At 42.0% G+C, this 23808-nt stretch overlaps 3 protein-coding genes across 4 annotated transcripts in view; 2 read left to right on the top strand and 1 right to left on the bottom strand.

The window, feature by feature from the left end:
• The first annotated feature begins 312 nt into the window (after nucleotides 1-312).
• On the top strand, nucleotides 313-16593 carry itpkcb (inositol-trisphosphate 3-kinase Cb). Its single transcript, XM_068711540.1, has 8 exons — nucleotides 313-411; nucleotides 2036-3336; nucleotides 11925-12024; nucleotides 12116-12329; nucleotides 12573-12777; nucleotides 13297-13398; nucleotides 14369-14440; nucleotides 14566-16593. The coding sequence occupies exons 2-8, from the start codon at nucleotides 2209-2211 to the stop codon at nucleotides 14773-14775; spliced, it is 2031 nt and encodes a 676-aa protein (XP_068567641.1). The 5' UTR covers nucleotides 313-411; nucleotides 2036-2208; the 3' UTR covers nucleotides 14776-16593.
• A 105-nt stretch (nucleotides 16594-16698) lies between these two features.
• actmap (actin maturation protease) lies at nucleotides 16699-21153 on the bottom strand. Of its 2 annotated transcripts, none has more exons than XM_068711542.1 (7): nucleotides 20921-21153; nucleotides 20559-20764; nucleotides 19657-19725; nucleotides 18866-18990; nucleotides 18359-18488; nucleotides 18158-18228; nucleotides 16699-17488 (listed from the first exon to the last, which is right to left on the bottom strand). In XM_068711542.1, the coding sequence occupies exons 2-7, from the start codon at nucleotides 20735-20737 to the stop codon at nucleotides 17154-17156; spliced, it is 909 nt and encodes a 302-aa protein (XP_068567643.1). In that variant the 5' UTR covers nucleotides 20738-20764; nucleotides 20921-21153; the 3' UTR covers nucleotides 16699-17153. The 2 variants fall into 2 exon arrangements, with proteins under 2 accessions (XP_068567643.1, XP_068567642.1); XM_068711541.1 differs by having other exon boundaries at nucleotides 20938-21153.
• Nucleotides 21154-21662: 509 nt separating this feature from the next.
• Nucleotides 21663-23808, top strand: part of snrpa (small nuclear ribonucleoprotein polypeptide A) — a 2259-nt gene continuing 113 nt past the window's right edge. The window contains exons 1-7 of the mRNA XM_068721621.1: nucleotides 21663-21703; nucleotides 22036-22116; nucleotides 22239-22411; nucleotides 22535-22714; nucleotides 22890-23066; nucleotides 23148-23236; nucleotides 23325-23808. The exon at nucleotides 23325-23808 is cut by the window's right edge and continues 113 nt beyond it. Coding sequence (XP_068577722.1) covers nucleotides 22044-22116; nucleotides 22239-22411; nucleotides 22535-22714; nucleotides 22890-23066; nucleotides 23148-23236; nucleotides 23325-23484 — 852 coding nt within the window. The 5' untranslated portion in view covers nucleotides 21663-21703; nucleotides 22036-22043 and the 3' untranslated portion in view covers nucleotides 23485-23808. The remainder of the gene's footprint in view (nucleotides 21704-22035; nucleotides 22117-22238; nucleotides 22412-22534; nucleotides 22715-22889; nucleotides 23067-23147; nucleotides 23237-23324) is intronic.

The following is a 23808-nucleotide window of genomic DNA, read 5'->3' as shown; positions in this document are numbered from 1 at the left end:
GTGAAGACAGCACTTTTAAATCCCGTCTCGTGTCGCGTGCAGTACACCATCAATGGTGCAGTGTTTGTACCGTTTTTATATAAAAGTAGTTTCAGTCACTTCAGGTGTCAGTTGAAGTATCGGAGCTTGAACGTTAGTGGAGCTGCCGCTGTTTTGACAAGCGTTTCCTCTTTCACTTCAACCACATGCTGATACTACCTTACACACACACACACACACACACACACACACACACACACACACACACACACACACACACACACACACACACACACACACATACCGAGCTGAGCAAACAAGCCGCAGACACATCCCCTTCAAATCCTATTGTAACGTTATAAACCTCCACATCTCTGTCAGCCTTTAACAGCTGCTTCACACACACCAGAGGAGGAACTCAGGATCAGTCTGGTAAGTTGCTGCTGATAAGCTTCCATGTGTAATGTGATTTTATCTGTCTCCTAAAGCACAGAAATCTTTTTAATATTCTGACTGTTTAAAGTCAGCTTTCGGAAGTCATGAAGCTTTATTGTTGTGTGTCTACAAAAAAATCGAATTAAAAATGTGAAGTATTCTCAAATTGTTGAGTGATTAGCATAAAACAAAAATAAATACATATTTCTTTTTATGGATTGGCCTAATGGGCATTTTATTTTTGACCTTAAGTGTTCTCCACCGTGGCAACATAGTGGCTTCAGATTACACAAATATAGATAACTCTGCATGTGAGTGATTATTGGATTCGATTGTCATGTAGATCTTTTTTTATAGTTTATTGTTTGTCAAGGAGGGACCATTGTCTCATAAAGTAAGTGTAACTGTTTGATTGTGTGTGTGTGTGTGTGTGTGTGTGTGTGTGTGTGTGTGTGTGTGTGTGTGTATTGCGTAAAATAATCCACTCAATGTCAGGATGGCACAGGACTCTGTCATTCCTCCCGGTGTGAGTCATTATGTATGATTATTTATGATTTTGATTACACAAGAATGTACTCAAACGTGTGTGTGTGTGTGTGTGTGTGTGTGTGTGTGTGTGTATGTGTGGTGCACTATGAGCTGTTCTTTCCATTGTTATCCTTCCTGTCTTGTTTCCTTTCTGTGAGCATTCCTTCCTTACAGCAGGGTGACATAAAGGACAGTGAATAACACTCAGCCACTCACTGCGACACATGTGAAATGATTTCAATGTTTCCAGTGTGATGAAGTGTGTCTTTTAATAGGTAAAAACCTGCAATCTCGTGGAAAATATTGATGTGAAAACAGAAGTTTGTGAATAGCAGTATAGGGGGAATTCATGACTATTGCATAGAGAATGGCATCATTCACCTTGAAGTTTTTTACATCTTACCAACTAAAATTCACTATCAATTGGGACCAAACATAGAGGTTGAAGCCCATACACTGTTTGTATTTGATGTGTTTTGACACGCCTGCCTGTGTTGGACACATAATTAGTGCTCGATTGATTAGTCGATTAAGCTTTTTGTTGATTACATCACCTTTAATCAGTCAATAAATGATTAAAGTTATCTTTTAACATCTACTCTTTGGGGTCTATGTGACAATGCTGAAGTGATACATCAAGCTTACCTGAGCAAGAGCCTAGTGTCCAGACACAGGAGGGCAGTATTACTCTCACTCGTGAAACTGAGTCAGAAACTCCCTGAAACCTTACATTTCTTTGCACTCAACTGTTTTATTGTCATTTAAATCACTCCTCATGTCGTACTTTCCTGGGACTATACTCTCTGTATTAGTGCAGTTGATTTGCCCCCCCTCCCAGCTGTTTTTCGTGGGAGCCTGCTCATATCTAAGTTTCAGAACTGATAAATCACTGATTATTGTCATTGCTGAGCCAGAAAGTGTGATTAATGACAGCCAGTGTTTACTGGGTCTGTTATGCAGGTGCTTTTATGTGTTAATGATTACATTATCAGTCTGATTAATGAGTTTAAAAGCAAGGGAGTGTTTTTGTTACATTAGGCTATTGCTCATGCATGTGTGCGCCAAAATATTCATCATCTGTTTGTTCTCACAGATTTGAGCAATTCCGACGTGGGAAAAAAAAGGATGGAGCAATTTAAGTTTCCCCAGGCTTAATAAATGGATTGCATTAGTAATGTCCTACTGTACATAGGGTAGGGTTCACTGTTCCAAATTCAACCACTTTAAGGGTGTGTCTGGGTCACTGTTACTACTACGGCATGCAGGATGGGCCAAACTCGCTCGGCTCTTTCGCACACCACCGACATTCCAGGCAGAGCGAAGTTGAAAGCAGGCGAAACAGCGCAGCGACTCTGTATCTGCGGATTTAGGAGCGGAGAGAAACATCGAACGGACCAGTTAAAAAGGAATCCGATGAAAAATAAAGTGCTATCGTGTCTGGGAAGGAGAAAGCGAGACTCCAGCCCGAAAGAAGCGGATTCAGGTTGCGGAAACGAAGCCGGAGATCTAGCGACGTACCGCGATCACAGAGTAGGAAAGTTGGCGAGGGACGAGGTTGTGTCGGCGGCTGAGAATCGTCGAGCATCCCCGGGCTTTTTGGAGTCACCGTCCGGCCTAGATGACCATGTCGCAGCCATCCAGCACGTCGTGAACCGAGAGGCAGCGGCTAGCTCGTCCGATGAAGTCCGCTGCGAGGAGCCAAAGCCCCAGCGAGAAGACAATGCCTCGGGTCCCCCGACGAGGGCCATGGAAGATCAGCCACTGGGGGGTAACCAGCAGGGTCATGTTGTGTCTGAGGCTCTGGAGGCTCTGAGTTCAGCCCCTTTCCTCACCTCTGACCCGGACACGGAGCGGACTTTCTCTAGTTTGTCCCCACATCAACCTTTGGATCGTGGACTGACAAAAACAGACGATCACGCTGAGGGTAAAATGACGAAACGTGACTGCAGTAACGTTTCACGTCGGCCCAAAGCGACCGGGGACCAACACGAGTGTTGTCCGGTGGAAAGCGAGAGCCCAAAGGACTCCGATCAGCTTCCTCGTGGTCCTCCAGAGGGCCAGAGTTACCCAGGACCCATACCGACACTCATCATAACGAGAGACCCTAGTCCGACCCGCTCTCAAGGGACTCCGTCCCTGCTGACTGTCCGAGCGGAACTCAGCACCGGCTCGTGTCTGGACCCTCACCCGGACGACGAGTCCCCCTGCTCGGACAGCGGCTGCGGAGGGTCCCCTGCGCTGATGCGCTCACCGAGGAAGCTGTCCAACTCCTCCTCCATCGGCCTGTCCTCCGCCTCGTCCTTCGAGGAGTCCGAGGACGACTTCACCGGGAGCGACATCGAGTCCAGTCTGTCTCCAGCCCGGTCCATGTGCAGCCCCGACGATGGGACAGGGGTGAGTGCTTTTGCTGTGTTTTCCACCACAAACACTTTATTGATACAATCAATAATCATGAACAGTCACATTATGAACTGTCAGCTGTACTGCATAAACAACAACCATGAACAGGTTTTACTGCCTTGACTACCAAAAATGCAAGTATTGCACAATCGACCATCTACTATGGCAGCCTTACAGTAGCCATCCCTCAACTGAACAAATCATGGTGTCAGGTGTAAAATTACTACACAGCTAAGAAGTGGTTTGAGACAAACAGTGAAATAGAAAGGATAACATCTATAAATCCATGCGTGCACACACACACACGCAGGACACGTGCAGGCCAACAACTCTATAAGCCTGAAAACACACTTCCCATTGTTTTCTGTTGTTCTGTTGTCTGGCAGCCTGACAGTTACTGTCAGGCTGCCAGATGTCATTCTGTCACAGTGCTGTTGGTCAAATCATCAGGCTGAATGCATGTCAGAGCTCAGATAGAAGATGTTCCAACTATGTCATATTGATATGTTAGGGTAGTTAATTCACATGAGCTGTGCAAATTACTGCAGCACAGTGTGTGTCTAAATGGGTTTTGGTGGATCACGTTTTTGTTTTAAGTGATGAGGAAATGTCAGTGACGACGACATTAAATAGCGTTTAATTTGAAATATTTTGTCTAATGTGCGGTTCAAATTCTTAACGTTTGGACTCACACACTGATAATGAAACACAACTATAACACATTTAAACCAGAGAAGAGGAAACTGCCTCTTATCTCCAAACCCCTACCTCTGTGACCCCTTTACTCCCAGTACAAATATGCTGCCACAGCAATCTAGAAGTTAGTTCACTGCCTCAGAAGCTGGGGGGTTTTCCTCTCCTCCAGACATGAAATGCAGTTTAAAGCTTCCAAGTAGGAAGTTGTGGCCCCCCCTCCCCCAAAGTCAGGAGGCCTTGATGCGCTGTCGACTCGAAATGCTTGGAATGAGTTGTCTCAAAAACAGGATGTCTCCACTTCAGTCTTCCAGTTCCTCCACTAATCTTCTCTCCAGAACATCAATCTTGAACTTCCAAGTTTTGTGTTCAGGCCGCGTCACCAAAGCACGCATGTTGACAGTTGTTCAACTGTCTGCATGCCATTCATATTAAGCTGCACAAAATGTAGAAACCTGGCAGAAGTTGCACTCGTATGTTTTTCAATAATTTAGCCCCAGTTATTTTTTCACAGTAGATGCTCCACCCTCGTCTGGTGCTCTATTTTCTTTTTTTTTCTCCAGAGAATAAGAAACAACAAGACACAGAGGCTATGACTCCAGTCTGATTTCATGGTAGTAGTTTGTACCGTCTGGTGTCCTCACATTAATATATTTTTTACTGTCATTAGCTGGTGTCTTACAAATAGGCCACTAATGGAAGACTGATAACCGATGTTTTGTTGTGATTCATATTCACAGAGTGAGTGTGCTCAGGTCTACACAAACTTAAATTAGAAAGTAAACCATGATCATTTTTTGGAGCCCAAAAGTGACAAAATGTTGTTTTGTCCGTCCTGCAGTCTAAAGCACAAGAGATCATTTTACAATGTAACAAAACCGAGAAAAGAAGCAAATCTTCACATTAAAGACGATGAAACCAGAGTGTTTGGAGTCAGGGCTGGGCAATATGTCAATATTATATCAATATCTTGAGACTAGATATTGTCTTTGGTTTAGGATTTTGTAATATGGCATAAATGTTGTCTTTTCCTGGTTTTAAAAGCTGCATTACAGTAAAGTGATTACTTTACTTACCAGACAGTTCTAGCTGTTCTGCTATTTCCCTTCACATAGTCATGATATCCACATTATTGATGAATATTTGTCAAAAAATAGTTTGTGGATATTTAAGGTCAATTGATTAATTGACTGATAGCTTCAGATCTGTACAGCTTGTGATATTTCTCCCCACTTGGTTTTAAATGAGATTAGTGTATTATTTTCTACAGTTTATGTCTTTTCCATATTCAAATAATAATGCAGTGTTGTGCATTAGAGGGTATGACGTTGTTTTAACGCTTTGAATATAATATATGAAAAAAAGAGTGATGCAACTCCCATTATAGTATTCTTACTGTCTCTCCTGGTTCAGTCTTTACTTTTTGTGTTAAATCATGGGAGTCTTTAAGAGGCACATTTCTCCACATGACAAACACAATGACTTGCCGCCAATTACAGTGATGATCATTTGAACCAGCAGGTCAGTGGACACTAGTGTAACTTCCTGGCTGTTACACTGACAGCCAGGAAATGAGCAATCCGAGGAGTTGCACTTGAACTGTTGTAACAAACATGAATACGCTGGCCTGTGTTTTAAGTCACATTTTGTCCTCTAGCAGTTGCGTAAAACCTCTTTTTCTTTGCGTCACACAGTAATTGATACGAGGAGGGTGTGTGTTTGTTGTTATTGGCTTTAAAAAGCAACAGCCACGCTCTTACATTTTGTTCACTTGGGGAGGTGAGCAGATACTTGCTCAAACATGCATACTCAGAGCGACGCGCACACATACAGCGATGCCGCGTTGCATTCAGAGTTCAGTGTGTGTCATGGAAAATTGGGCTGAAGGCAGAGCCGGTTGCTAGGCGACATCGTTGCCATATATGGTACTTTTTTTTTTTCTCTCTCTACTTTTCTTGTTCTCTTTCTCTCTCACACACGCACAGTATCGACTCTGTCCCTGACATTTGATTGATATTAGATGTTCCTACACAATGCACATATTATTTTATAATTTATTATCAGATTACGAGACTCTTTCTCCCCCCCCTTAACATTTTGCCCCGAAACCCTGTGAGCCATGCAGTGGAACAGAGAACGAGAGGAAAATGAGTGTTAGCGGACAAAACATAGACAGAAGATACAGTGAAAGTGTGATCGCGTAGCCTACACGTGCTGATGATTCTTCTTATTTATGCGTCCTTATTCACATGAGCCACAATTGCAGACTTGTTTTCCGTGACACCCATTGTACAAAGTCCCACACATCACTCCCACTCCCCTTATACACATAATCCATGCTGCAAAGGAAAAAAAGGAAAGAAACACACTCCATGCTGTTTGTTTGGATCCACATTTCTTCATAAACTACAATAATTCTGCAGCATGACGATATAAATCAACACCACACGCAATGGTGGAGGAAGTATTCAGAACCTTTAATTCAGTGAGCGTTATACTATCATATATTTTATCATTAGATTATTATTACTGTATCAATGTGTAAGTGACAATGTATTGGTTGAGATGAAGCTGAATTCAACCATTTTATGTACTGTTGGATAGAAAATAACTAAGTAAAAAGTACGTTATTTCCCTCTGAATTGTAGTAGAAGTACTTTCACATTTTCACCAGTAATATTTTTTTATTCATTCAATCACTGATGACATTATATTGTCTGTGTCTGAAGAAAATTGGTGATTTTGAGTTTTTCTTTTAATGGATATGAGATTTGACTATTTTTTTTTTTTGTCTGACCAACAGTCCACAAACAATGGTCATATTTGAGAGGATTTAACCAGCAAAGATTGAGTATATTTCCATGCTCAATAACAAACGAGTACTCCATTATCAAAATTGCTAATGAGTAATTATCTGATTCATCACTCACACACATACAATGGAACATACCACATACCACATTAGATAGAGAGGACACTCACAGACCCAGAGAAAAATAAATACAATAATACACACAATTAAAGCCACGCCCTCTTCTGTTCCTTCAGTGGCCCACCACAGCGATGAACACTTAAGTCAAGGGAAAGGGATGTGGTTTTAAAGTAGTGAAGTAAAGCTGTGACAGTACCTGAAGACATGCTCAGTGTATGCACATGTAGTTACTCGTGTAGCTGATAGTCGTCTGACAGGTTCTACACACACACACACACACACACACACACACACACACAAACACAGCCCTCTGTGAGTTACGTAGTACTGAGGAATTTGTCATGCAGACAAAAGGAGAGTATGGGAAGGCATATTGTCTCTGCCCCCATGAACCTGGGAGGAGATTGGCTCAGCGTGGGGCTCAGGATAGGCCCTGTGGGGATTAGGGGATGAGAGAGAGACGAGAGAACAACCGTGGGACTGAAGAGAAAGAGAAGACCACTCATTGTTTGGAGGTTATACCTTCAGGGAGAGAGAGAGTGAATGATTTAGTGCGGGGAGTAAAAGCAAAGGGGGACCGGTTCAAGCAGGCAGATGGTAGAGAAAAAAGAGCAAAGTGACAGATTTGGGTATGTGGATATGCTTGATCAGTAAAGAAGATCTATTGAGAAAGTGTTTTGAGAGGAAGGGAGGAGGGATGCCATGTCGAAACAGGAGAAATTTTGACTCGAGATGACAAAGAGAGGGTGTAAAGACCGAGCAGGGGGTCAGTGTGAGAAATGAGTGTGAGCTTCTAACAGAGGAGGATTATTTACCAGGCAACACAAGCCTCAGTGTACAGCAAGGGTTTACAGCCTGAATACCTGGAATAAGAGAGAGCCTTAGCTCCGAGCGAACGGTAGACCCGGTTATAGACGGGTATAGGTGAATGTGAAGGATCTCGGGCCGAGGCACACAGCCTGTGGAGACCCGGGGCCGATGGTGCGGAGTGCTTTGTGCTGGCTACGTTCCCGATTCGTCTCCGGTGCGGTGTGTGCTTGTGTCAGCACCTGCCTCCTCCTCCACTACTGCTCTGTCTGCCAGGTAAGGTAATGGAAGGTGGCACGTTTCTGTCCAGTGGCAGCGATGCAGACTGACGAGTGTATATTTGCTAACGTCACACTTAATCAGAAAGATGATACATGAGGGTAGATTATATCAAATGCAGGTTTGGGCATTCAAATGTGAGTGTGATTAATAGCCCTGTGTGTTGTTGCTGTTACAGTACGTGTTGGTTGTTTGGCACATATGCAGGTAGTCCTGTGTAACTGATGATCCCTCTATCCGGGTTAAGAAGCAGGATCAGCATGCTTCCGACTGTCATACTTTATGCAATCAGTTTATTTGTCAGACTGATGACTAATTTTATAGGAACACCTAGCTAAAGTGAATGCTTCAAACTGAGAGGTGTCAACCCCACTATCAGACGGTGGACTAAATATTACCAACACCATTCACTATATTGTAATACAAATTAACAGCGCCACAAACTTGAGCCTTTAACAGGCGTAACGTTGAATCAGCACCTGTCTAAAACAGTTAATCAAAAACTAAACATTATAAACTTCTCAGAGGAAGAATTAATAACAGCACTGTTGTAGTAGACTGCATTAGTTTTAGCTAAGTGTACCTAATAAACTGGCAATGTGTTTAAATATCTTAATAGACCAGCCAGCTGATCAAAGAAGGAGTGTATTAGATGAATTGCAGAGGAGTGTGTCCACAAAATAACCTTCCAGTAAAGAAGTGGAGTTCATGTTGATGTTACTCACTTAAGATTTTTTCTCTCGAAAATATAATGCTACGATTATTCCCACCAAACATAGTGAAAAAATGTGTGTAATTATTACATTTAATACTCAGTTGTTTGGCTACAGGCTAAAAAAAGACTATGAAAACTAACTTAGAATAAAAAATGTTTCCTCTGTATTCATGTTTAGCTGTCAAATCACTAAGTAAATAGTTTGAAAAGTAACTTGCAAAAAAGTATTACTAGCCAACTACCCTTATTTCCCCCCAAAGCACAGTGTAGTTTAGTGTAGTTTAGTATATGCGGATGTTTGTCTTCTCCCACTTGATCAAGTGTGTAAAAGGTGTGTGTGTGTGTGTGTGTGTTGGTGAGGTGAAGTAGGGGACACTGTAAAGACACATTCCTGTAGTCAGTGTGACTTCTCCCAGTATGACAACATTGTTGTTGTCATGTGAACCGCATCCCAGCGTGTGTGTGTGTGTGTGCGCTTGTGTGTGTGTGTGTATGTGTGTGTGTGTGTGTTGCTTCATAACGAACACCAGAGACATTCCCAGAAAAATACTATCTTTGGGGAGAAAAACTTTAGTTTGATTGAGGGGACGTTGTTGAGACGTACAGGAATGTGACTTCCATTTGACTTAAAGTAGGGAAAATATAAATAACTCAAGCACATTCATCAGCATCGAATCTTTGGGGAATGGAGAAGAAGCTTATACAACACTGAGCGATGACATGAGCTCTGTGTTTTAGATCTGTGAGTTATATAAGAGAGAAAGCGGAGATGGTGAGGGTTGAACTGTGAGAGGTGAAATGTGACCTCAGTGTTTAAAAAGCTGGGATGTGTGGGACGAGGAGACAGTTACACAGTTTACTCAGTTTGAATGGAAACAACAGTCCACGGATCATTTCAACGGGAGTATCTGCATTAAACGACTGGTAAGACTGGTAATTTTAGTCGGATACATTTGATCCCACAGAGGCAACACATTAAGCTGTCAGCTTGAAGCAATTACAGAGAGAGCCTCTGATGACAAAGGAGAAGTGAAAGAAGAGAAGCTGGAGATTTAGGTGTCTGCTTCACCTTTCTCTCCCTGAGGAGGACAAAAGAAACTAATACTGTAATAGCCAAATGGAAAGAAACCCAGGTTGCTGTGGTCTGCTAGGTAAACATGGTGTGTGTGTTTTGTCCACAAACGGATGTTATTAAGGAGATTGGATATTTTTGTACTACAGTGTTGGCGGTTTCTTAAAACGGCTCTTTTGGTTGGTTCAGCCGGGCAGGAAATGTCAATCTTTGGCACTTTTACAGAGAGACGGCGCATTCATATTATAATAATAATATATAATAGCATGTAATCGTTGTTAATATGTAATTTATTATTTAAGTGCACTGAATTGCATGATATTTGCATATCAAACACCCATCAAAAAGACACCTTCAATTTAATGGCACAGAGCAAAAATACTGCTTACACCTGAATGTCAAGTATGATCCTGTGACTTTAAAAGAACTGATAAACTAGGAAATACCCTACATAGAGTCCTCAGTCTCATAGACTCCTGTGTTATCAACCTTACACAAGGGGTTCATAATCATCCCTTACAGCAGCACTTTGGCAGCGCTGGAGACAGTTTTACTGTTCTCACCTGGAGGAGTGTCTGAAGGTGGATTGCTTTCTGTTTTTAATGTGGTGTAAGGGTTGGGCGGGATAGTTCTCTGCTCTATTTGAATACAACTGTCCTGAAAAAGAGGATACGTGCTGGAAAGGCTCACAGGGTTTCGAAAGGACGTTATCTCATGTTGCAAATGCGGTTAGTGTTCACATGTTTCATTGCTATGCTTTGCCCCAACGACGTCAGAGATGATGTCGGGGTTAATCTGTTGACGGAATTGACAGTCTCACATCACAGGTGTCTCGTATTCACTCAATACTCTCTGAAGACCTGACATTGACCAACTGTCTGACGAAGCACAAACATGTTGTACAAAGTTTCCCATCAGAAGGAAACAAGAGAACTTATTGTTAAAATGGTTAAAGCCCCTGAAAACTTGGCATCAAATCTCAAGTTTTTCTCAATAACACAAAATATTCCCGACCAAATACTTACTTACTAAATATGTAACCCGTGGGACTCCATCACTCATAGTAAGGAACACATTTCAGGGCCGTTAAAAAACCTTTGAGTTACAAAACTGCACTCCTAAATTCAAATAGATCCCGTTTTCTCTTCATCTTCTTGGGTAAACACAGATCCTGCAGTTTCCGTTGCATGAAGACTGTTTTATTGTGACAGAGTTTCAACAGAGCAGCTGTGGAAAGAATGCATGAAAGGAGAGCAGAGATAGGCTGACATGTAAACATGGCAGAGATATGCCTGACAGGGAGCAGCAGAGTCATTCACAGATGTTATTTAGTTATAAAAAGATTAGTTTTATTATTATAGCCTCTTGTCCCTGCGTTTTATTACTCACATTAACCCTTTTTGTGCCTCTGTCACACTCCCGTGTTTCTGTGTTAAACATACATTTGCAAATATCATTGTAGGAATGATTATAAAGACTGTAAATTAAGAAAGAGCCAAGAGAAATTATATTCAGTAATGTCAGTAACGTCTACTGTAATGTAACGCACACAAACGCACACATTCCCATCCTAAACTGGCTTTTGGTTTGTTGTGATTTCCCACAGACACGTTCTAATCAATCAATGTCATTTTCCTCTCAGATTGCTGACGTCAAAGCCACCGTTGCACACTGTCCTTGCTCTGGTGTTTCCCAATACAGATAACCATACTACACACACACACAGTTTCGGACAGTAAGGCTCTGTTTTATGACACTGCAGGGGTAGCTTTGGTAAATGTTTTATGAATGGACTTTTCACGTATGTTGTGCACCTGGCCTAAGCTAAAGGGGAGGAACGGTCCAATGTCTACAAAGGTGTGTGTGTGTGTGTGTGTGTGTGTGTGTGTTGAGTGCACCACAGGGTGTGTTTTCCTTTTAATGAATAATCATTCCCTTGCCTGTATTTGGCTCATTACTTAATTGTGACTGGAAGAGAAGCCCTCGCACCAATGAGTCAGAGCTTCAGATTTGTCATTTGTGTGACGACCCAACGCCTTTTTGAAACAAGACAATGAAGTTCCTCGTTGTTTGTATTTTTCCAGAATAAGTCCTGGCAGAAATTGAAGACCATGGTTCACTGGTCCCCCTTTGTCGTATCCTTCAAGAAGCGTTACCCATGGGTGCAGCTAGCTGGCCACGCAGGTATACAGGTTTCTTAACTGTTGGCTTAACATCATCACACATGCATGATCTTATCTTCAGTGTTTAATTCTGTCCGTCTCCTTCTCCAAAGGGAACTTCCAGGCCGGCGAGTACGGACGCTTGTTGAAGCGATACTGTGAGTGTGAGCAGCAGTGCCTACAGAAGCTGATGAAGGACACACTGCACCCCTATGTACCTCGTTATTATGGGATAGTACAGAGGGAGGAGCAGGATTATAACCTGATGGATGACTTGCTGGCTGACTTCGACTCGCCCTCCATCATGGACTGTAAAATGGGCAGCAGGTAAGACTCGGCACAGGATGATAGGAGCACAATTATGGTGCGAACATTTGCCAAGATCATATTGAGCACAGAAACCATTTTATTTTTAGAGCTCAGACTAAAACAATTAGAAAATGACAATTTACATAACAATAAAGACTTAAAATTAATTCAAATTGAAAATAGAGGAAAAGGGAGGAAAACAATAAATCATTGAAATGCATAAAAAAGAAACACTTGAATATTAAGCCTTTTACGTTTCAGGACGTACTTGGAGGAGGAGCTGATAAAAGCCAGAGAACGTCCACGAGTGCGGAAGGACATGTATGAGAAGATGGTGGCAGTGGACCCTGGGGCCCCCACTGAGCAGGAGAGGGCCCAGCAGGGAGTCCTCAAACCCAGATACATGCAGTGGAGGGAGACTCTCAGCTCCACAGCCACTCTGGGCTTCCGCATTGAAGGCATTAAGGTCAGAGGCCATCCTGGACTGTTAGCATGCCTGACTGTCGTACTCAGTGCTAGTGAGGAGACAAATAGTCCCTAAAAGAAGTAATCCAATGAGTGGGAGTAAATATTTATCACTCTGATCACTGGATGGACAACACACACACACTGGAGAGGAAATGGAAAACGCTGTCTGTTAAAGTTTCGCCTGGATGTGCAGACATAAAGGGAAATGTTTGTTCCTTCAAAAATAAATATAGGGCTGGTTGTCATGTTGCATTAATAACTGTAGTTTTGCATGAACTGAAATTACTCATGACACTGTGAGCGGTTTTGTTTTCCAGATGAACAAGCTGTGGCTGTCAATCTTCTATTTCTATGTTTATAAGTTAGCATGTGTTATTTCTCCTTGCATCCTCAGCTAAACAGACACGTAGTTGTACTGATAATACTGCACTGAGTGCACAGCAGGAAACAAGATTTGAAGCTGAAATGAGTCTGGAAGCTTTAAATTGATTACTTGATGTTGATCTTTTCCCTCCAGAAAGCTGATGGAACTTGTAACACCAACTTTAAGAAGACGAAGCACAGGGAGCAGGTGATGCAGGCCTTGGAGGACTTTGTAGCTGGCAACACTCAGATTCTGGTATGTCACCAGTTGTTACTATGTTCCAGTGACGTGCGGTGAGGTTCGTGGCTGGTGAGGCACTGAGTCAGATTTACAAATATATGAACCCAATAAAGTAGCTTAAATCACCATTCAATTGGCAGCTTGCACATTGACTACTGGTTGTTTTTCATATTTCATATCAGCATTCTTTACGCACACATAAGTAAGGTACATATTTGATTCCACCGGGAGCGTTTCAGAAGCGGAGCGCTCGCGGAAAATTGTGAGATTCCTTGATAATGTGTGTAACAACCACGGATGTATAAAGAGAACAACAAACACATAAAAGGTTACTTTACCTGTCCAACGTTGAATTGCTGCTGATTTGGTCATATTTCCCTGTTTTTTGAGACATTTTTAAGCTTAGATATAGAATCTTACATTTTTGTGGTTAAAATTACATTTATAGCACAGATCAGTAGAGAAATATTTATTTTATTTTATTTTATCATTATGTTTTTTACTTTTCATGATGACAGGTGAGGCTCTGCCTCACCTGCCTCCCCTGACCGCACGTTCCTGCTATGTTCCCACTTCTGCTGCCATTACTGCTCGTCTTTCAAACTGCAAAACAGCAAGGAAGCTTTCGCTTGTTACCTAGCAACAGGTCCTCGCCAAGAAAGAGTTTGCCGCATAACGCCTCCATAACAGCAAACGCGTCAGCTTTTGTATGTGTTGAACAAACAATATGTAATTAATGATCTTGAGAGGTGCTGGTGACTTTTGGGCTCCTTCACCCTGTTTCCAGTCTTTATGCTAAGCTAAGTTAGTTAGCTGCTGACAGTATGGAAATATTTAGTTTTTCAAATGTATTAAGCTGAAACTGCATCAAGGAAGGACATGAGGCTTTAGACTCACAGTTAAGTGGAAAATAAATACAGTAAAAGTGTTTTTTTGATCAGTTTCTCTGATGCCCTACATCTCTTTATTTTTCTCTTTTTCTTAGAAACTCTACCTGCAGCGGTTGGAAGAACTTCGATCCGTCCTTGAGAAGTCGCAGTTTTTCAGGACACACGAGGTGAGACACACTGGCACACATTTCTAACCCATTGGCTGAGTTGAAGATTTTGTGATATCATTCTGCCTGTAGCTTCTTCTTTAGTAAAGCTAAACTCACCCGTCTCACCGGTTTCTCTGTCGCAGGTTGTGGGCAGCTCTCTGCTGTTTGTGCACGATGCCTCGGGGGAGCCCAGAGTGTGGATGATCGACTTTGGGAAGACGGTTCCCCTGCCGGAACCTCGGACCCTGGACCACAGGACTCCCTGGATGGAGGGCAACAGGGAGGACGGCTACCTGTGGGGCCTGGACAACCTCATAGACATCTTCAGCACTATGCTCCCACAGACATTGTGAGAGGGAGACTCCAATAAAACATTGACGTCCAGATGGTGGAAGAGATACAAGATCGGGAGAGTTTTAAGAAAAGATTACACAAACTGAGAAGTATCCAAGTGTCTTTATCCCATTGTACCTGTGTAAGAAGAGGATGAACAAAGTCAAACACAGGATTTCTATTGCAAAGTGGAATATGCCAAAGGCCAACTTCATGCATTATGCTCCTCTTATGGAACTTGGGGACAGATGACCTGTAATGAGTTGAGGCAAACAGTAGAAGGAAGAGAAAGAGGGAGACTTGAATGCAGAATTGTAACTTTTGACACATGGACAGTCTGAATTGATGGACCTCGGCAGTCACTTTTTCTTGCAAAGACACACGCTTGACGTTGCTCATCTTCCTCCTCAACATCTCCCTCTGTTGTTCAGAGTTGCACACGGCACTCTCGCAACCATGAACTCGATCCAGAGGTATGAAACCTTTTCACGAGGCCTTCGAGGATCATTGGGTAACAGGAGTGATTATTTTTTGTCATGGACCATTTTTGATGTTTCAGTACTCAGCAACACTAAAACACTGGTCAGACCACGTGTTAACTAACTCAGTGTGTAAATACATTTTTTTTTTTATTTAATTTCTTTTGGCCTTGGTATAACCTCCTTAACTTGTTTGTACAATTTCTGTGCCTAGCTTTTTTTAAAGAACGAGCTGTTTGATCATTCCAGTGCAGTGGACTCCTGCTATTTTTCTTCCAAAGAGTTCACCCACGTATTAACTGCTTTACAATATAAACCCAAAGTTTAACTTCTTGCAGAAAAGTGTTTTTGAAATTTGGATTTTTGTATGATAATGCAGTGAAACTTTTGTTTTTCTCATTTAACTGTACAGTAAGCAGCTTGGCAGCCATGTTTGTCTGGAATTTATTGCACTATAGATCCTCACGAAGCCATTGAACAAATCAAATGTGTCTTAAAATGGGAAGCAGCGGTCAAGTGCTGGGTTTACAGATGCAGACGTTTAGATGTTTAGAACATGAATTTAATTTGTCGTTACCACTTCATTCTCTCTGATCAGTGTTGCTTTAGATTTGCAGGGAGTTTTACAGCAAAGCAGTGGCGTAAAGGGTGAAATCAAACTGGAATTACCTGATTTAAATGTCAGGTCTGTTTTAGGTTTTTGTGAGGTTTCACTTGTGTATCAGCTTGAATGTTATCTTCTGACTGGAAATTGTATATGTGTCTTATGATTCAAAAATGACGCATAATCAAATACAAGAATGTCCCTTTTAAATACGAGGACGTTGTAAATCATTTAGCTACACTAAACACTTGGTTTGTGGGGTTGAATCTCGCCATGCAGGATGGAGCGTTTACAAAGAGACATTGTTTTGTTTAGATATTAAGTCACAGTGCTTATGAGCATGTGTGTCATCCCTTGACTGGAATGCAGCAGGTCGGTTAAAAACAACTTAGTCAGCGTCAGGCAGCAGTTTGGGCGTGTGCGTTAGTCGCAAACACCCGACTCCATGAAATTCGAATTTGAATTCAGTTTTTCCATTTCCTCAGAGTAAACATACTGGGAGAGAAAAACAATCTAGTGTTTACAAAGTATTATATTTCTTTGCCCACAAATCCTCTATATTTGTAAAATGGCAAACTGTCAGGTTTTCAAACAGGGTGCTGCTTTATTATTTAGAAAACTGGATTCATAAACACATTTTTTTATTTTTTAAAAAGCAGTGTATTTCAAGTCGCAACGCACAGGCAGACTGGTGAAATTTGATATTAATTCTCTGCTTTGTCCAAGTCATGGATTGCAATAAACTGGAAATAAGAGTTGTTGTGAGAAATGTTTTTTCTGTTGTCAGAGGGTCTCTCAGAACACACGTACACTTTTGTAAACCCACTCTGATTTCAGTGTTTGAATATTCATTTTGCTAAATATCCCAAAACATTTACCAGTAGGCAGTGAACCAAGATGACAAAGTATTAAATCAAGAATTTATCGTATAAATATATTCCATTCAGTCAGTGATGTATTTGTCGCATTGTAAACCTGCATGACAAAAAAAACCTATTCTCCTAAAGAACTGCACTCAGTTTAAATAAATACATTTCTTTTCCAACATATTGATGAAACAGTGCAAATCCAGTATTTTTTTTATAATGCCATCCTATGTGTTAATTTGCCCACAACACTGCCTGCAAAGGCTCAACACAACTAGAGAATCTCAAGCTACCCCAGTGTTGTAGAATATGTGGACGCTCATATCGTCGCCTCAATTCCCCCGAGCAGGATCAACAATCACCAGGATCCACAATCGCCAGACCAGTAGCACATACAGTAATTCTCTTTAAAGCCCTTTACCACACAGCCGGCTCCTGCGTCACATTTACTACCACTTCTCTGTCCTTGTGTGGAGCATCACCGCCCGTCCAGCCAGCCCGGCCTCCACCCCTCCCTGAGGAACCACATACTGGGTCCCGTCAGTCGCTCTCTGAGGGTCCATTGTCCTCAGCTGCTCGTTACTCCGAGCTATGCCGTCCAAACTCCATAGCTGGTAGCGCAAGCTTTTACCCTGCTTAGCCAAAATGTAAACCTCTTTGACGGCCGTGTTACCGACGGGACAAGCAGACCTGCTGTCCACGGCCAGGCAGAGCCAGGGCAGAGAGGGATCAGGCCGGGTGTGCTCGCTGCTCATGCTCCCCTGGTCCACACCGAGGAGAACACCTGGAACAAAACCAATAGATGTGTCAATTTTGTGACATGTGGATGTTGTTCTCATATAACTGCACAGTATTACACTCATTTGTGCTTTTAATATGCTATTAATATAATATATATTAACAAATAAACAAGTTTGACAACGGCAAGATATAGCTAGAAACATTTTCACTTCAATTATTTACTCTTTAAATATCCCAAAATAAAATTTGATGGATAATATACCCAGATATCCATTTATTAAAAATGCAGACAGCCATTTTTGAAGTAATTCAAAAGTATTTTCACCATGTGGAGACCGTTATATTATGTGTACAAACCAATTAACAATCAAAGTGATTGAGAACTTCCTAAAAATTACAACTTATCTTAATGTCTTAATATATAATAAATTACCTGCCTGGTGTCCATTTTGAGATGTCAGAGTTGTTCAATAGTATGTTCCATCAAATACATCCACACCTAAAAATTCTGAGCTCACTACTGACCCACAATATGCTGCCAAAAGTTCAATTTTGTTTGTTAACTGTAGTGAAAAAGCTCCAAACCAGCTTCATGAAACGGACTTACCATGGTTCAATTTGTGAGGGATAACTCAAGACCTTTCACAATAAGCCCTGCTGTTTCTGAGCCACCTTTATGAAACACCCCTCCAGTGAGTGAGCTACCAGTTACCTGAAGCGACTGCCCAGTGCGCCCTGTGGCCGCTCCGCTGGCACGGCTCATGGTTGTAGTCCTCATCATATCTTTACGTACCATCAAGGAATTATGTCCTTTCATGACACAAGTAGCAGTTTAAAAAAAACAAAACACACACAGTGAAGTTTGTTTCCATCACAACAGCCCTCATGGCTGTTTAGTTTGGGTCTAGGATACGGGATGAGAACAGGCTGTCTCCCCCACAGGTGTGTGATGATGGCTGCAGCATTATGACCACTTAAACCCCCCGACAGCAGCTCTGCCTCACAGCCACAGACCTCCTCTGCCAGCAGGGCCATGTTGTCAGCTGACAAAATAAAAATCTTAATGAGAACATAAAGAAACCAGACATCATAAACAGTTGAAATTGCACTTTAGCTGCTTGTGAAACATAAAGAGTGAATTAATACTAAAAAAAACTTATTTTAGTTGCAATCCACATTATTATTACGTCCTACATCTGGAGTGTAATGTCTTATTTGTACTTCTGAAAACATCCAGTGATGTCAAGGTAGGAATTTTATCTTCAACGCTTCATTGTGCTATCAGATAACTTCCAATTTCCTTAAACAAAAAATGGGTGATCCATTAAAACAGAGACACACACCCCTCTTTGTTCCACACTCTGTTTTTTATTCAATATCCTCCAAAATAGACTCAAAACCATTTACACACTTTTGTTACCTGAGAACATTTCCCCCTGTGCCGTGTATCCCCTGCTCAGTGCCGTCTGAACGATAGTTTCCATGGCGATGCTCAGCTGAGGCTTTCGAAGGTGAGCGGACATCCACAGAGCCACCAGACCGCACCTGAAAGTAAATGAATAACACACTCAGTCACAAGCTGGGAGATCATATCACGTTTGATGACTTGAAACAGAACAGAATTCAGGTCAAACTAATAAAACCATAGCCCCGTTGAACATACAACAGTTTTGGTAACTGTTTTATTTGAGTTATAAAAGTGCTATTCAGTCAAACGTAGATTAAAGTGTTACTTGACATCAGAAATGCACCGATTGCTATTTGTTTGGGTCGATTCTGATTACCAATTATTTAAAAGTCAGACTTGCCGATTCCTATTTTCTTTTAAAGATCTATAATTGACAACGCCAACATTTTTGTAACTTTCTTTAATGGAGAATTCAATTGTACAGCTATGGCTGTGTGTGTGGCTGTGATGTTACTATTGGCGCCATATTTCCCAAAATTTAAATTTGGGGAAATGAGGCACGCAGGTAGCTAACTCTTTGCTGCATGTCGTCCCTTCTCTCTCTCCCTTCCAGTCTATGTAACCTGTGTATCTAATAATGGCAAAATGGCCAATAAAATCATCTTATAAATAAAATTGTCTGGCAAAAAAATCTGATCCACCAGTCACCGGACATGTTCGATCAGCTGACAACAGCTTGGCGGTCGATCGGTCGCATCTCTACTTGGCACATCTGGGTCTGACACCATAGTTTACTGACTTACTGTGGACCATCTTGGATGAGGGAGGGCACATATGTGTTCACCAGTATCCACTGCAGGTCCTTCCTAAAACTGAAGCACACCAGTAAACCCACAACATAAATACACATTATATTACAATCCAAGTGAGACATTTTCACAGTGCTTTTCTTACTTTTACAAATAAAGATGTCTGCTGTGAAAAAGGCCGATAGATCTTTCTCTTTGAGGCATCAATTTGTGTTGACTTTGTGTCAGTCGTTGATTCAACTCTGCTTTAATTTGTGAGGCTGTAGTTATTGTTGAGTCAGGATTATATTACCATATATTGAGGTTTTTCCAAACGACTTAATGTTTGTAAATTTAGGTGGACAAAATATTAGCAACCCCTTTCAACATAAAGCAGTCCAGTACAACACCTCTAGAGCTGCAACTCAAGTACTTCATTAACCGTTTGGTTTATAAAGTGAAATAACGTGGTGACAAATGGTCATTACAAATTCCTAAAAGCCCAGGTGACTTCTTCATATTGCTGGTTTTGGCCAATCAACAGTCAAAAACCTGAAAACATTCAATTAACTATCACAAATGACAAAGAAAAGCAAGAAAGCCTCACAGCTGAGAAACTAAAGTAAAAGAAAATTTGGAATTTGTCCTTTTAAAATTACTTTATGATAAATTGATTACCATAGTAGTTGCAGGTTTCTTTTTCTGTGAATTTTTTGTATTTTCAATTACCATATTGCCTCTGGCCTCATATGATTCACACAGGTAGGATGTATTGCAGAGCATTTGGATCAGATTGTACATGTGTATCTTATAATCTTGTAACTAATTGATTGTGCTCAAACTATAGTTACAACATCTGATGTTCAGGTTAAATGAGCAAAACTAATTATGTTGTCATCTCTCGTTGTAAATCTCACCTGCTCTCTCTCTGACTGAGCAGTAAGCGGGCCTCTGTGTGGTTCCCCTCCACAGCACTTCTGCTACTGGCTATAGTCTGATACAGCTTCTTCTTAGGGGATGAGGCTGGAGGAAGAGGTGGTGGACCTGGAGCAGGTGGAGGAGGAGGAGGTGGTAACAGGGGGAACTCCACTGACATCTCTGCTGAGTTCCTTTTGAATTAACCCTGACAGAGGTGGTACTTTGGTTAGTATTTTTGTGCATCTTTGGAAAGAGGTAAGTTACAGCAGCTCTTCACAATTGTATTCACATGCATGCATTACATTGTAATGCATTACAATGTAATGCATTACATTGTAATGCATGCAGCCTACCCGCTCACCCTTCACTCTCTCCTACCTCCTAGCCTGCTCGCTCTGTAGCCTGCAAGCAAGGCGAAAAGTTAGTGAAGTTATCTTCGCTCGGTGTTCAATGCTATTTAATGAGAAACCGATATCAACGTTCGTCTCCTTTTAACGGCAATCGCTCACAAAAAGTATTTGTCATATTTTATACACTAGGTCCTACACCCACTTTAGAGACTAGCAGAGCTGTGCTAACAGCGCCGGTGTTCAGGTTTTACCCATATTTGGCAGAGTGACTCTTCTTCGTGTCGGCTGAGCTCACACACCAACGGTTAAAGGGTCATACCGCCCTCTGCTGCATCCACACTAGAGTGCAGGTCATAGGCTGTAATGTGTGGGATAATGGCACTACATCATTTTGCTATCGGCTGCACTGCTAATGTATGTGTCCGAGTAACTATTGCCTGCAAAAAAATACGATTCAAAAGGGCAATAAATGGGCGCTAAACTCATCTGAACGGGAACAGGTGTTCACCACATTGTGTGACCCGCGCTATCAAAATCTGTCAATCAGTCGGTATCGAAAGGGTCCATTTTTTCTGTGAAAATATGTGGTCCTTTCTAAACATTATGTTGGCACCACGTTTGGTAACAGCAGCTATCGCAAAATACAGAAAGTGTGATAAAAATAAAACGTTTGCGGTGGTCACCGAATCTGATGGGTCACTATATTTAGCGGAAATGGCCCCTGTATTGTTTTGTTAACGCGAGAACAGAGCACGGGATTTGAGAGGGCACGGGGTTTTATTCAGCACTTCGAGGTGAGCATTCCGTCGACACCGAGCTGATTAAATAAATAATTTCTTGTTAATCAATACCTTTTACAAAAACATTTGTGGAATTAGATACCTTATTTGTACGTTATGCGATAACGAGGGCCGTCGGGCGTAAGTGATATATTATAGTATTTAGAGCTAGTGTGCTAAAGAACGTTAGCTGTAGCTAGTAGTTAGCTTGTAGGCTAACGTTCACCCCACGTTATTGAAGCTGGACGGTTGTTACGTTAGCTGCTTGGCGGCTAATCAAGAATTGTACTCTTATCTGGTTTAAGCGGAACATTTAAAGAGTTTTCCCTCCGACCACTCATCCGCAGGTTAAAAGATGGCCACTCCGGATGTACGGCTCAATCATACAATCTACATCAACAATTTGAATGAGAAAATCAAGAAAGATGGTGAGTTTATCGTTAATGTTACCTTCTAGTTTTAAGTTGCTGGCTCCAAGTAAACACACACACGGCTCACAGAGGACCTCTCTAATCAAACTGATGGTTTCTCTTTTTTCCTGTTTCTGCAGAGTTGAAAAAGTCGTTGTACGCCATCTTCTCACAGTTTGGACAGATTTTGGACATCTTGGTCGCACGAAACCTGAAGATGAAGGGTCAGGCTTTTGTCATTTTCAAAGAGGTTAACAGCGCTTCCAATGCTCTGAGATCCATGCAGGGATTTCCTTTCTACGACAAACCCATGGTAGGTTAATCACATAGTGATTACCACACCAGAGAGGCTTTACATATATTTAAAGATGACACAAATGATCTACACAATATAACAATTGCATATAAACTGTAGCCTCTCATCTTTCTCTTCCAGCGTATACAGTATGCCAAGATAGACTCAGACATCATAGCTAAAATGAAGGGGACTTTTGTGGAGCGAGATCGTAAAAAGGAGAGGATCAAGAAGATCAAAGGAGCTGAAGCAGCAGCAGCTAAGAAGGGTGTACCAGGAGCTGCGGTGCCCATGGTTGCTGGCGTACCTGCTGCCATGCCTGTAAGTAGAGCAATGGGGTTCTATTGTTAATCAGTTTTTAGGATTAATGAATAAACAATAGCGTACAGGCGCCCCAGGTTAGAGTGGAGGTCATTGATGGTGTAGGTAGGGGGCAAAAATAGGAATAAGATGGTGGGAACTGACACGCTCGTCGCTGTTGTACTTCCCTCTTTAGGGAATGCCTCCCATGAGCCAGGCTCCCCGTATGATGCACATGCCGGGCCAGCCGCCTTATATGCCACCTCCTGGCATGATGCCTCCTCCGGGGATGGCGCCTGGTCAGATGCCCCCTGGTGCCATGCCTCCTGGACAGATGATGCCTGGACAGATGCCTGGACAAATGCCCCAACAGGTATGTTGGCATTATATTTAATTTTTTTAAATGTTGCCCTGGTGGTTGTATTCTGATCTCTACTGTCTTCCATCCTCACAGGTTGCAGAAAATCCTCCCAATCACATCCTCTTTCTCACCAACCTGCCAGAGGAGACTAACGAACTCATGCTCTCGATGCTCTTCAACCAGTTAGTAACGACTCCCTCTCTGCATTTGATTTTGCACTTTTGTATTCATCCATTTATTGGATGCCTGACTGTATTGTTGTGTTTTCAGGTTCCCCGGGTTCAAGGAGGTGCGTCTGGTCCCTGGCCGTCACGACATCGCCTTTGTGGAGTTTGAGAACGAGGTGCAGGCCGGCGCTGCACGAGACGCACTACAAGGCTTTAAGATCACACAAGCGAACGCCATGAAGATCTCATTTGCTAAGAAATAACTCCTTTCCAGTACGGTCTTTTTCTTACATGCGCGCACACACCGGTCTTTTTAGAAATGTACAGCAGTGACCCAAACTATGAAACATTTTTAGAAATTGACGTTCAAGAGTGCAGTTCGGGCGGTGTTTTTTCTCTCCCCTCGTTCAGGATTACATGTAAGTATACATCCTTTGCATCAAGTTGCTGTGTATTATTGTACCACACTTATAGAACTCTTGACTTACACCATAGGTCAGGTAAATGTATGGAGGAGTTCCCCATCCTACTGATCAGTATCCATGCTGGTTTACATTTTCTTTTTTTACACTCAACTCCTCGAGCAA

This window comes from Cebidichthys violaceus, unplaced genomic scaffold (genome assembly GCF_023349555.1).
Source record: "Cebidichthys violaceus isolate CVI_PGR_0920_01 unplaced genomic scaffold, fCebVio1.0.p SCAF_1, whole genome shotgun sequence".
NCBI lineage: Eukaryota > Metazoa > Chordata > Actinopteri > Perciformes > Stichaeidae > Cebidichthys > Cebidichthys violaceus.
The sequence above is the reverse complement of the archived record's forward strand: the minus strand, read 5'-3'. Positions and strand labels throughout refer to the sequence as shown.

Excerpts from the sequence above, each read along its gene's own strand:
- itpkcb (XM_068711540.1), top strand. The coding sequence starts at position 2,209 with ATGGGCCAAACTCGCTCGGCTCTTTCGCACACCACCGACATTCCAGGC. Across the intron at positions 3,337-11,924 it reads GCCCCGACGATGGGACAGGG|AATAAGTCCTGGCAGAAATT; the intron begins GTGAGTGCTTTT and ends GTATTTTTCCAG. Across the intron at positions 12,330-12,572 it reads GACTGTAAAATGGGCAGCAG|GACGTACTTGGAGGAGGAGC; the intron begins GTAAGACTCGGC and ends TTTACGTTTCAG.
- actmap (XM_068711542.1), bottom strand. The coding sequence starts at position 20,737 with ATGTCAGTGGAGTTCCCCCTGTTACCACCTCCTCCTCCTCCACCTGCT. Across the intron at positions 18,229-18,358 it reads AGACAGCCTGTTCTCATCCC|ATATGATGAGGACTACAACC; the intron begins GTATCCTAGACC and ends TGGTACGTAAAG. Across the intron at positions 17,489-18,157 it reads GCACTGGGCAGTCGCTTCAG|GTGTTCTCCTCGGTGTGGAC; the intron begins GTAACTGGTAGC and ends GTTTTGTTCCAG.